The sequence below is a fragment of the Herpailurus yagouaroundi genome, unplaced genomic scaffold, assembly GCF_014898765.1.
Source record: "Herpailurus yagouaroundi ecotype Mexico unplaced genomic scaffold, PumYag 355, whole genome shotgun sequence".
NCBI classification, from domain to species: Eukaryota; Metazoa; Chordata; class Mammalia; order Carnivora; family Felidae; genus Herpailurus; species Herpailurus yagouaroundi.
The window spans coordinates 1,669,435-1,682,101 of NW_024412572.1; the positions used below are offsets into that span (position 1 = coordinate 1,669,435).

General features: G+C 56.8%; 1 protein-coding gene across 3 annotated transcripts; it reads right to left on the minus strand.

Moving 5' to 3' along the window:
* Positions 1 to 390: 390 nt before the first annotated feature.
* Positions 391 to 12,442, minus strand: ATN1 (atrophin 1). 3 transcript variants are annotated; one of them, XM_040462596.1, is made up of 10 exons: positions 12,314 to 12,441; positions 7,546 to 7,740; positions 7,194 to 7,331; positions 6,931 to 7,044; positions 4,235 to 6,246; positions 3,775 to 3,997; positions 2,676 to 3,372; positions 1,661 to 1,804; positions 1,143 to 1,323; positions 391 to 944 (listed from the first exon to the last, which is right to left on the minus strand). In XM_040462596.1, exons 2-10 carry the CDS (start codon positions 7,570 to 7,572, stop codon positions 911 to 913), a joined length of 3,570 nt encoding a protein of 1,189 aa, XP_040318530.1. In that variant the 5' UTR covers positions 7,573 to 7,740; positions 12,314 to 12,441; the 3' UTR covers positions 391 to 910. The 3 variants fall into 3 exon arrangements, with proteins under 3 accessions (XP_040318530.1, XP_040318529.1, XP_040318531.1); XM_040462595.1 differs by having other exon boundaries at positions 4,235 to 6,249; positions 12,314 to 12,440; XM_040462597.1 differs by lacking the exon at positions 6,931 to 7,044 and having other exon boundaries at positions 4,235 to 6,249; positions 12,314 to 12,442.
* Between the last annotated feature and the right edge of the window lie 225 nt (positions 12,443 to 12,667).

Genomic DNA, 12,667 nt, shown 5'->3' on the forward strand with positions numbered 1-12,667 from the left:
TTTCCCAATCTATTCGACGGAAAGGATTCTGGACCCCGGTGGCTCCTAGCTGTGGGGCCAGTGGCAGAAACGCCTCCAAAGTCTGAGTGGCTTCCTAGGCCTGACCCTGTCAGAGGCGGGCCTGTCCTTGGCCTCCAGCATCTGGACTTCCCAGCCTTGCAACTCAAGAGGGGACTGGCTAGCTCCATAGTACCCCTCCAGCGGAGCCAGGGCTCCAGGGCCCCTGGCTCTTCCGAGATCTCCTCTCCAACTCTGCAGGGGTCGCTACACCCCCTTGTGTCCGGTTCCACAGCCTTCTCTCCAGGCACTACTGCGTAGTCCCCCATCACCACCGCCCCAATCCTCCCCCACAGCCCGCAAAGAACCAGTCACAGCCATCTTCCTGGGGAGTCGTGAGGATGTTTTTGTTTGGTTTTGGTTGGGATGTTTTTTAAAGAGCGTCATATAGATATTTATATATATAAATTATTAATGTCGGGGAAGGGCAAGGGGCATACATCGCAGAAGGGACGCGCGCACGGGGACTGGGGAGGGGCGGGGGCGGCACACGATGCTACGCAAAACAGCCACATCTAACAGATGAAATAATCACACCAACGGGGTGGGGGAGGGGCAGTGGCCACCGGGGGTTGGGCATGGGGGAGGAAGAAAGCAGGGGGACAAGAAAGAGGGACCTGGTCCAAGATACTGTGCGCTTTCTGCCCCCACCCCCCACCCCCACCCCTGGCCACCCCACCTCTGCATACCACAGGAGCCTTGGCCTTCCATCTGTCCCTTCCTCCCTCCCTCTGCCCAGCTGCTGAAACCCTGCAAATGAGCAGCACCCCTCCTCAGCCGTGGGTGGCAGGCTGGGAGGGAGGCCTCCGAGGTCCAAATGCAGGGGCCATGGGTGCTCTCTTGATTGCAGGTTCTACAGTGGCTTGTCGCTTTCCTTCTTCAGGTGACTGGGTGGAGAGGGGATGCAGAGCAGAGGCATGAGACACCGAGGTCAACCCCGACCTGGCCCCTCTCACAGAGGAGGACTGTGGAGGAGGGGCTCCTTCCCCCAGAGGCCAAAGGCCAGCAGTGCGCTGCCCACACCCCATCCCCGGCTGGCTAAGGTCACACCCCCTCACCCCTGGCCCAGGGGTGTCCCAGGGTACCTGTAGTAGTCCTCCTGGGCAGGTAGCGGCACACTGTGCAGCGGGTGATGGGCGTGCAGCCACTGCTGCTGCTCCAGCGCCAGGCGCTGCAGCTCGGCCGACTGCGCGTGCATGGCCTGCAGCTGGTGAGCTGCAGACATCGGGGCAGAGAGGGAGGCTGGCAGGTCCCGGTACGGAGCAGCTGTGGGCAGGAAGGGCGGGGGGGGGGGGGGCCCGCGCATGACTGCTGGAGTCCTGAGTACTTACTCTGGGCCAGGACAGAGCTGGCCACCTTACAGACAGAGGAAACTGAGGCTAAAACAGGCAAAAGCCAGTCCTGGAGAAGATCCAAACTTCCGCCTGGCACTAAAACCTGTGCCTCTCTTGGGCAGGGCCTCAGCCCTCCTTCTCCTGTTCTCAGCTCCTCTGGTTACCTCCTCATCCCTCCCCAAGCCCAAACAGGCTAATCCTACCACCCAGATTCCTCCTTTCTGCCCTTCTCTCGTTCGACCTTCCCCACCCCCAACCTCCATCCTTACCAAAGAGCTGGTGACGAAGAACTTCGTTCTCGTGCAGAGGGTGAGGAAGAAGGGGGTTGGGGAGGGTCCCAGCTGGGTAGGGGATCCGGGTAAGGTGAGACCCTGAGGCCAGGGGGTCAATGAGAGGGTGCACCGAGGCAGAGGCTAGAGGGTAGAGAAGAGGAAGGTGTCACCAGAAGGCAGGTTTGGGGAAAACCATGCATTTGGGTGAAGGGATCCAAGCCTGGGAAGAGATGGACAATCAACACAAGGGAGACCTAGTGAGGAACAAAGAGACACAATGGAAAAACTAAGGGCCTGGTGGGTGGTCAGGACAAGACCTTACTGGAGTAGGGACATGTGGATGGCAGAGAATAGGAGACGGCAGTTGTCAGAGGGGTCTGAGGAAAAGGAGAGACGTGGACTGCTTAGAGGAGATAGGAAGGGATAGAAGTTTGGGAAGTAAGACAGGAAGAGAGAGGCGGCTAAGAGAGAGAGAAAGCACAAGGGAGCCAGGAAGGACTATGACTGTGAGGCTAAACCCAGCAAAGTACTGGACAAAAGGAAATACAGCGAAAGGATAGTAAATAAAGCGCATTAGCACCTATGATAACCCCAGTCAAAGCTATAGAGCTGTTTCTGGAAGGTAGGAGGCCTGGAGATGGGGAAAAACATGAAAGACCTCCACCTGGGAGGAGAGAAGATGGCAAGAAATGATAACAGAGTTGAATTCAAAGGAGCAAGGACCCAGGTAAGGGGGGGGGGGGGCTGTTCTGAGGGTAGAAAGGTGGCGTTCCCTCAAAGGTTTCCTCTATCGTGGGTGGGATGCTAGACTGTGAAGAGGGGCGGGGTGTGGGTTATTACAGTCTCTGGGGCATGAAGAGATGGGGGATGACAGGGAGGCCAAGATCAGGGGAGCAATCCCGGGAGAGAGGCTCATGCCAGACTAGAGGAGAAAAGTCTTGGCCTGAGGAACAGAAGACCCAATTACTTGCCAGGGGACAAGAACACAATAAAGACAAAGAAGTAGTCTCACCTGCATGGATGGCGTCCTGCTGGTGGAGGTGCAGGTGGGAGTGGATGTGGGAGTGCTGGTGGTGATGGGGGGTCACATTGAGCATCTGCAGCCGGGCCAGCGGGTCATTGCCCAGGGCTGCCACCCTTTCTGCATGCTGCCTCTCGGCTGCCAGACGCTCGGCGTAGGACATGTCAGGCCGCAGGGCTGGACCAGCTGCCAGCGCTAGACGTTCTCTCTCCAGGGGCCCCAGGCTCGGATGAAAGGGGAAAGGGTGCAGGCCGGGTGGGCCAGGCTGCAGAGCCAGGCCCCCATGTCGGGGGAAGGGATCCAGGCCCGGCCCAGGGACCCCATGTAGGGGTTCCAGCTCACTGGGCTTCACCTCAAAGCCAGGCTTGAGGCGGTCACGGAGGTCTCGTTCACGGGCTTCCCGCTCCCTCTCCCGGGCTGCTGGGTCACTGCTGTACAAAGCCGGGACATTGTAACCCAGGAGCCCCGGGTCCACTGCCCCTAAGGGCACGTAGAATGGATGGTTGCGATTGCCGGGAGACATGACGTGGGGCCGGGCGTATTCACTGAGCGTGCGCAGGGCTGGAGTGTCAGGACCCAGGTAGGGGGGAACTGTAGCCACAGCACTGCCCGGCTCAAATGGAGGGCGATGGGGCACTGGGCCGAGAGATGGGCACTCCACTGGAGCCCGGCCCTCCTGAGCCAACTTCTGTGGGATACAGGGAGAAGCAAAGTCAAAAGAGCAGGTCTGGTAAAATGTGGCTGATCCGGAGCTGCTCAATTGTCTCGGCAGCTGAAGGCCAAAATGCGTCACCTTACTGGAACTCAGCCTAGTAGGAATTTCCCTAAACCTTCTCCTGAATATTGGCTCTTCTTACCATCCACAGGTACTCTGATCTGAATTTGCCTCCCCCACCCAAGGGAGGATGCAAGGAAGGATTCCTCCCGCTGGAATCCCTGGGTCTCTATTTCCTGGGCTGCCGTGCTTCCTCCTGTCCGACAGGGGGCGCAATGACTTCCCCGGCCCCCCCCCCCGGCCCCCCCCCCCCCCCCCCCCCCCCGCGCGGCGCAGAGGAAGGCCAGAAGGCGGACGGCGCATGTGGTGACGCACCACGCTGCGTTCCAGCTCGCGCTCCTTCTCGCGTTCCCGCTCCTTCTCGCGTTCCCGCTCGCGCTCGCGCTCCTTTTCTTCGCGCGCGCGCTGCTCGGCCTCGCGCCGCACCTTCTCAACCAGGTCGGCCCGCTTCTTGGCCAGCTTGGAGCCCTCCAGCGGCACGAAGTACAGGTCGCTGCGCGCGCACGAGTTAAAGCCGCGGTCCAGGTGTTTGTTGAACCTGGCGGGCGCGAGGGCAGCGCGCGCTTAGCCTCTGCGAGCGGCCCGAGCGACCCCGCGGTGACCCTGCCCCCAAACCGGCCCGCGCAGGCGGTGAGGGAGGCGAGGCCCCCCCGAGTACTGTAAAAGGCACCACACGAACGTCAAGGCTCCCCTCTTGTCGCCTCTGCCGGTCTCTCCATTGCCCCTTCGTCGTTCCCCGTTCCAGGCCCAACCGCACCCCACCCTGGCGGCTCACCTGGCTGACTGGCTGGCATGGCTGGGCACGTCTACCACCTTGGGAGGGGGCGAGGGGCTGCGGGCCGGGGGCGCCGGACTCTCGGGGGTCTCATACTCTTCAGCCGGCTCTTGCTTGATCTGCGTGGCGTTCAGGGGCGGCCCCGAGGTAGGGGCCGCAGGTGGTGGTGGCAGGGAGGACAGGCCTGAGGGCCCGGCAGGTGGCAGAGGCCCTGGCCCCACAGTGGGCGAGCCTGGCTTGAAGGTCCCTGGGCCCGCGGGCGGCGAGGCGCCTCGGTAGCCGGGTGGGGTCCCTGTTCGGAAGGAGGGAGGCGACCCCGGCTTGTATCCCGGTGGGGTGGCTGTCTTGTAGGCCCCTGGGGACGGGGCTCTCTTTCCATACGGCGGGGGCCCAGGTGGGGAAGCTGTTTTGTAGCCCGCTGGCGAGGAAGCCACTGTGGCAATGACCGTGGAAAGCGTAGCCGAAGAGGTGGTGACCGGAGGCACCGGTGGGAAGGGATAGGGCGCTCCTTGGGGGCCCTGGGAAGGGGAGGGGTGTGAACATGGGTAGGATCCTTGAGAGGAAGAAGAGGAGTTGGAAGAGGAGGAAGAGGGTGGGGGGCCATTGGGGCCCGCTTGGCTGTAGGATACCTGGCTGTGAGGCGGGGGCAGGTGTGCTGGCCCTGGTGGGTAGGGCCTCAGAGACCCCAGGGAGGGCGACATGGCATAAGGGTGGGAATGGTGGGAGCTACTGCTCTCCAGGGAGTGGGGATATCCTCCAGGTGGAGGGGGCCCAGAGCTCCCATGATGTTGCTGCTGCTGCTGTTGCTGCTGCTGCTGTTGCTGCTGTTGTTGCTGCTGCTGGTGGTGGTGGTGATGTGTTGGGGCTGGTGGGTGGCCTGTGGGCTGGCCTCCAGTGGAAGGAGGGAAGGGGCCTGGGTGGGCATTGCTGTTGGCTAAGAGACGGCCATAGGGAGGAGGTGGGGGGGGACCCTGGCTCCATACAGCCTGGGATGGAAGGGAAGGCTGAGTGTATTTGGGTGGCTGATTGGAGACAGACAGGCTTGTTGGGGGAGGGAAGGAGTGGGGATAACTGGGCAATGCCTGGGAAGCTGGGTACTGGGAGGCAGAGGAAGAGGAAGAACTGGAAGAGGAGGCTGCTGCAGAGCTGCTACCTGCAGACGAGTATGGATACCTCATTGGCGGGGCTGGGGCAGAAGAGGAGGAAGCAGGGGGCAGAGGATGGGGTGAGGGAGCAAGAGTGGGGCCCTTCTCTGGGCCAGGAGGAAGTCCACCCATACCCTGCCCCATGGCATGGGGAGAGGGCAGATGCCCAGGTAGTGGCTGGGCCCCCAGGCCAGGAGGAGAGGCTGATGCATTGTTAAGGGGTCTCAGAGCAGGAGGGGGAGGCAGGTTTGGTGTCACATGGGGGAAGGTGGCTGGTGGTGGAGCAGAGGGTAGGTTTCCACCACCCACTGGAGTGTTAGGTGGCTTTGTTGGGGGAGCACCACCAGCCCCAGAGCTTGATATTGAAATGGGGGTGGTGGGTGGAGGGTGCTGTTTGCCTCCACTAGGAGCCCCCACTGAAGAGGCAGCCCCTCCTCCCTTGGGACCCATTGGGGGTCCAGACAAAACTCCTCCGCCAGTGCCCCCGGGGTAGAGCTGGGGGTGAGGGGGAGGGGCCCCAGGAGGAGCCTGGAACATTCGAGATGGAGGGGGCTCCATGGGAGCATGATATCCAGCGGGTGTCACAGAAGGATGGGGTTCGAAGCCAGGCTCTGGCTGTCGGGGGGTGCTGTCTGGCGGTGGAGGAGAGGGAGGAAAGAGTGGAGGGGGGTGGTAGGGGCGGGCTGGGCCCTGGGACAGGCCAGAAGATGAGTCGGAGTCATTCTCCACGCTTCCAGGGCTGTAGATGCTGGGGGACGTGCTTCGGTTATCCTGGTCAATATCCCTAGGGTCACTGCTGCCATCATCATTGAGGCTTCGCCCATCTAAACTATCCAGATCTGAGGGAGACTGTGGCCGAGGGAGCTCCTGCTGTAGAAAAAGGAGGACCATTTTTTTTCCCTTTTCTTTTCCCTCGCTTCCCCGAGATTTGGGGCCTCCCTTGCACAAAACCACATCCCCCTTCCAGCACACCACTGTACGACGTGATGAACTCTGGCTCCAGCCCCCCTCCCTGCCACGTGGGGATTCCTCCATTCTCCCCACATTCTCAGCTGCACCCTAGCAGCCACTCTTGTTCCCCTCCTTGTAAAACTCCATTCTTTCCTCAAGTGTCCGGCTCAAGCACCATCTCGCTCTCCACAGCTACACCCAAATCCTTGTCTTCCACCAGCTCATATCCGCCCTCCTCTCATCTCCTTCACCCCCTTAACTACACATGCCAGAAACCCGTGCTTTTTAAGAAGACCACTCCTTATGCATTTTCCTTATGATTTATTCCTTCCACTAAGACCTCTCACCTTTAACCTCCTCTCCAGCCCCCTCATGAAAATCAGGACCTGGAAAAGGAGAGGCTAGAATCCCTCACACTCTTCCAGGCCCTTTGGCCCTGCCTGGTCATCTAGTGGTCTGGCTAAAGCCCTAAAAACCCACCTGACACAGTATAGACAGGACTCTCATGTCCCAGGCGAGATTAAAGTAGCAATCGTGAAGGGAAGTTTTTGGGAAAGCGTGGTCAGAAAATGGGTGAGGATGGCTGCGAGGGTCACCCACCTCGGTTTTGGTCTTTTTTGGTGCATTAGTCTCCTCACTTTCACTTTCTGAGATCTCCTCACTCCGGCCCTGCTTGCTGACCTTTGGGGTGGAGGCTTCCTCTACGCGGGCCTTCTGTTAGAGAGAAAGAAAATTCCTTTCTCCTACCTCCCGAGCCTCCACAGTTACTCTCTGCCAGACAGGAAGTTCCCCCACAACACACACACATTCACCGTCAGCCCCAGTGCCTGGGCATCCTGTGGGAGGACCTGAGGACAGAATACCTTGGCTGTCTGCCTAGACTTTTCGGCTTTGCCATCACTGCTGGACGTGCTGACCCCTCCAGGGGAGGCCCGGCCCCTCGATCTCAGCTCTTCCCGGGGCCCAGGGGCCTCTTTCTTCCGTCCACTCCTCATTGACATCTGAGGGAAAAGGAAGGAAGCAGACAATGTAGGTTTTTGGTTCGTCTTTTTTTGTTTGTTTTGTTTTGTTTTGTTTTGTTTTTACCTAGCACCTAACTTCATGGCGTGCCTTATTTCTATTCTTTCTCTCCAGGCCCTCACCGCTCCCCACCCCACCCCAGTTTCTCTGCCCCTCATCTGCCCCTTTGTGGCTCTTATTTTAGCTATTACTCACTGAGTCTTTATTCTGTCGTGTCTTCATTCTTCAGGCTGTGGAGACCCCATTCTCCTCTGCCTGGGCAGCTGAATACAGAAACTTCTCTGCTTCACCCCAAGTTCCCCACAGCTGTGGCCTGGGAAGCGGGAAGCAGGATCTCCCAAGTTTCCAGTGTAGGCCCCTGGAACTTGCAGGATTTGTTTTCAGTGAAGCCTGTTAGAAAAAACCATCAGAGTCTCCAAATTGGGGAACAGAGTCTGAAGGCGATACTGTTGTGCTTATCAAGGGGCTTGAGTAAGTGGCCCAACCCTAAGCCTTTGGGCTAAGAGGTACAACCCCCATAAGACACTGCTGGCTCGCCCCACGGGCTACCTCAGCTATCTACACATGAAAGAGACTCTGCTCACATCATCTCTTTCAACTCTGGAGAAGGCAGAAAACTCAGATGTACCCTACCCATGCACTCACATTATTCTACCCTTCCTGATACCTGGAAAGTATCTGTGGGTACACGAGTTCCACAGAGCCTTCCCAGGGAGCATAAAGAAATGTAGCTGAGGTATGAATTTATTGAGTGCTGTCTTTATGTCATGCCCTTACATGCAGTTTCATTTAATATTTACAACCTAACCCTGCAAAGTAGGTATTCTTATTTCCATTATACAGAGGAGGAAACTGAGGCTCAAAGATTGAGACTGTGACTTGCCCAACTTCATGTGATGAATACACAGAAACCGGTGACAGCACCGGAATCAGGCCTACATCTCCCTGACTTCAAAGCCCATGCTATTTCTTTTAGACTTTGCTATACTCTCGTCAGAAGTTGGTGGGGTGAGTTCTCAGAAAGCCTAGATCAGTCCCAGAGATATGAAAAGAATCTTTTCACATCAGAGTAGGTGGGAGAAGAATGCCCCATTCTATAACACAAATGCACACAGTCCTACCAATCCCAAGCCCAAACCTAGGTACCCCCAAAGTGCAGAACTTATTTCTGAGAGTCTCATGGAGACCTTCCCCCACCCACTTCTAGTGCCTGGGTTCCCCAAGGCTAGAAAGTCAGGACTTTCATTTTACCAAAGCAGTGAAAACCAGTGAGCACTTAATACAAATTTACAGACTGGTAAACCTGTATTCCCACTTGGTTTAGACAGGGACACATACCTCCTCACGGCCTATCTATCTCTGTACCTGCATCTATAGTCAGCGATTTTCCTTTGTACTTGTTGGTATTTCTTGCTAAGGGTCAGGTCTCCATATTACTGGACCATAAGATCTTTTGAGAGCAAAAATGGTATCTTCTCACTGTTTTCTTCCTTTCTGTATCTCCCACTGATGTCACGTATATATGCGTGCCCTGTTCCGTTCTTGTTCCTGGCCTATTGACTAACTTCAGTAGGTCTTTTCGAATAAAATGTTGCCCGACTTTGGTGGGAATGGGGTAAACTTAGCCAGCTATTCTGAGTTACAAGGCCTGGCTAGGTAAATGGTATTATCACAGTATACTGCATATTTTTCCCCAGGAATACAGAGTAATTACTTCTCCTTCACCTCCACTGAACCCTAACTATTCACTTCCACTGAACCCTAACTACTGAGACCGGCAAGGGGAGGTAGGGGGCAGAGGGGGGTTGAACCGAACCTTTCCAGGAAACTTAATAATAATTTACTTAGAATCATAAAAGAGCTGGGACAGAGCTTCAGGTCTTCTGAACTTAGAACTAATGCTCTGTCCAGTAAACCAGCCACTTTTCTTCAACTACAACTACTACCGCAGTTTTGAGTTGTTGTGGAGATCGGTTTTAAATATTGTCAACCTCCAAAAATCCAAAGAACAAAACCCGCTGTAACAAAAGAGGAAAACAGGGGCGCCTGGGTGGCGCAGTCGGTTAAGCGTCCGACTTCAGCCAGGTCACGATCTCGCGGTCTGTGAGTTCGAGCCCCGCGTCGGGCTCTGGGCTGATGGCTCAGAGCCTGGAGCCTGTTTCCGATTCTGTGTCTCCCTCTCTCTCTGCCCCTCCCCCGTTCAGGCTCTGTCTCTCTCTGTCCCAAAAATAAATAAACGTTGAAAAAAAAATTAAAAAAAAAAAAACAAAACAAAAAACAAAAGAGGAAAACAATCTTAACAAAAGCACAGCCAGGATTACTATGTGTGGCTGGTGTGTCTTTGCCAGCCCCTCTAGAGGAGGGTGCCCATCTCTCCTTTCCATCCCAGGACCCATTCACCAAGTCCATTACAGCTAGGGGATCCAAAAGGTCAGAGAAATGCACGAATGTAACTGAAAAACACAGCAATCAGGGTGCCCCTCCCCCTACTGCAACTGTTTTAAACAGCTGAAATCTGATAAAATTAGCAGTGAGTAGCTTTGAAGGAGAAAAGCAGTCATAAAAGCATAGGTAATCTCGGGGGAAAGGAGTGGCAAGGGGAGAGGAATTAGAGTTGGGCCATATATTTGCTTCTGAACTCGGAGCATGCTTCAGCATCAACAAGGTGAACTATACTCCATCTAGCCCTAGTAGCCAGTCGCTGTAACTAATATTTATAAAGCACCTACTGTGTTTCTGCAACACACTACACACACTCCCTTTCATGGCCTTACTGCAAAAGAAGAAGGATAAAGACCAGACTGGGGAGATGCAAAAGTGAGAAATAGGGAAAGAGTCTCTAAGAATAGGAGAATAAGGGAGAAATACGAGAAGGATGTCAGAGAGAATACACAATCAAGGCATAAGGCTTTCTGGGAAAGGCTTGCAGGGTGAATTTCAGGATCACTGGCCCAGCCCCCCATCATCATTCCAGACCTGCCAGACTAACAAACCAGTCCAAAGTGACTCCTAGATAACAATGCGGCCCAGACCAGCAGATAAGTCTGCATGCATTAGTCTAAGCCTTCTTAGAACCAGGGGAGGTCAGAGGGGCCTCAGAGATCATCTTATCTATAACCCCTTCATCTTACAATGAAGCCAAGGCTCAGAGAAGTGACTGGCCCAAGGCCACAGTTAGAGGTACAACCAGTACCCGACCCAGGTATGTTGGCTCCTGTTCAGAGTATTTCCACGGCACCAGGCTGTTGCACAGCCCTCTGGCCTGGGCCACCCTCAAATGAGATGAGCTTGGAGAGCCCAGCCACTCCCACAAGGTCAGAGAAGCAGAAGGTCAAAGGTTAGTAGTGGATGGAAGGGGTCACTGTCGTGATAGTCTGGGAAAGAGAAAAAGGGAGACTTGGGAAGGTTAACTCAAGTTTAAGAAAACAGAAGAATATCAGTGCAAAGAAGCAAACAACTATATACTATATACAAGAAGTCCCTAATAATAAGGGAGGCAGAAGCCAGAAAGAACTACCAAAACCTGGTGTAACTTGAACAGAAGCTTTTCCAGCTTCCCACCATGCCTAAGGGGAGGAACTTGGAGCGACGTCTATGACCGGCAAATAACATGTCTACCTGTTCCAACAAACTGCTTGCCGGAAGGCGGAGGACCCCCTTGGGAACCTCCTATTCACCAGCAGCACCAGAAACACCTTCCAGAACCCAGCCAAGAGTACCAAGAACATAGCCAAAGGCTGAGGTCCAGTCAAGATTCTGAACCCCCACCTATAGGACATCCCACTGGATCGTTGCTATGGCAACAAAATGGTAGAACCTGCCCCTCAAGAGTCTATCCCAGGAGTCCATCTGCCAGCCACTCCCCCTCCAGTTGCCAAAGCAACTCCTACCCTCCAGGAGCACCCTCAGGGAAGGGAGCTTAAGAAGAGTACCTACCCCAGTAGAAATAAGCCCATGCACAAAGAGAAATCTTTGAGCTCAAAACAAAAATGAAGATACCTCCCCCTTCAGAAACCCCAGCTAGAGGGGCCGTGGGTGCTCTGGGGACTTGAGGGTGGAGGTCACAACTTGCCTGGAGTGCGTATAAGACCATCCAGTTCTCTCCTTTTCCACACTCTCACAAACCCTTTCTCCCTAACTCTCCCTTCAGTGTTCCCATCTTCCTCCTCATAGTTTTAGGGGGACCAGAGCACTGGGCCCCAGTGTGTCCCTCTCCAAGAAGGAACCATGCTGGGGTCTGGAAAAACAAGGTCAGAGGTGACCTAAAGTACGGGAAAGAAAATAGAGTCACAAAGGCATCCACTTCCCACCTGAACCCTGTAACACCTCAGGTTCTGCTTCTCAAACGTGGACCTCTCCTTGGTCCCTTCAGAGCCTCCGTTTCCCCAGGTTCCATTCTCCTCCTTCATCAGCTACGACCCTTCTCTTTCCACCTACCACACCCCTTCCCCATTTCCTACTTCCCTTCTACACCTACACCCCCAACCCTGAGTTCTGAAACCCGGGTTTTGGGCCTTTTCCTGGAGCCCTAATGCCCCACCTCGCTGCCATATCTCCAGTCCCTTTTTGCCTTCGCCCGAAGCCCCCTCGCCGGCATCCCCCTTTTTCCTCTAGCCACCCTCCACCTCGGTGCTCCTCTTTTGGTCCCGGGGTCCTGGCTACCCTCGCTGCCCCATCAGCCCTCCTCCTGAGACCCTCCCACCTCCCTCCATCCACCCGATCCTCCGGGTGCCCTGGCCCCCATCCCTCCTTGGGGGCCGGCCCCACCCCCTGAGTCCCCCGGCCTCAGGCCGGGCAGAGCCCGCAGTGGGGGTACCGGATCGGGAAAATAACAAATGGAGGCGGCGGCGGCGGCGGCGGCGGCGGCGGCGGCGGCGGGAGGGGGAAACTGGGAGGGGTGGGGGTGGGGAGCCGCGGGCCAGAACCCGGGCGGGCCCGAGGCCCGGGTGGCAGCAGATCTTACCTGGTCGTAGCTCGGGACGGCTGGCTGGCTCCGAACGGGATCCGGGGCTCCGGCGTCTCCGGGGGGCGGCGGCGACCGCTCCCCCGCCCCCCTCTCCTCTTCCCGGCTTCAGTCGCCGCCGCGACGGCGGCGGCGCCGGCCCCGACCCCCCCGGAGGGCGGCCCCCATCCCCCCTTTTCACCCACCTGGCCCCGATCGCCCGCCTGCCCCCGGAGCAGACCCCGATCCCCGCTCTCGCTCAGCCCCTCCCCAGGCCCGCCACCTCCCCCCGGCCGCCCGGAATGCCCGGGCCGCGCCGCCCGCCCCCGCCGCGCCGCTCGCCCCCGCGGCCCGGCCGGCGCTCCGAGCTGCTCT

What these genes read in the sequence shown, in the direction of transcription:
- ATN1 (XM_040462595.1), bottom strand. Translation starts at nt 7,572, where the DNA reads ATGAAGACACGACAGAATAAAGACTCA. An exon ending in CAAAAAAGACCAAAACCGAG is followed by an intron (nt 6,250 to 6,930) that starts GTGGGTGACCCT and finishes CTTTTTCTACAG; the next exon opens with CAGGAGCTCCCTCGGCCACA. An exon ending in GCGAGCTGGAACGCAGCGTG is followed by an intron (nt 3,373 to 3,774) that starts GTGCGTCACCAC and finishes TGTATCCCACAG; the next exon opens with AAGTTGGCTCAGGAGGGCCG.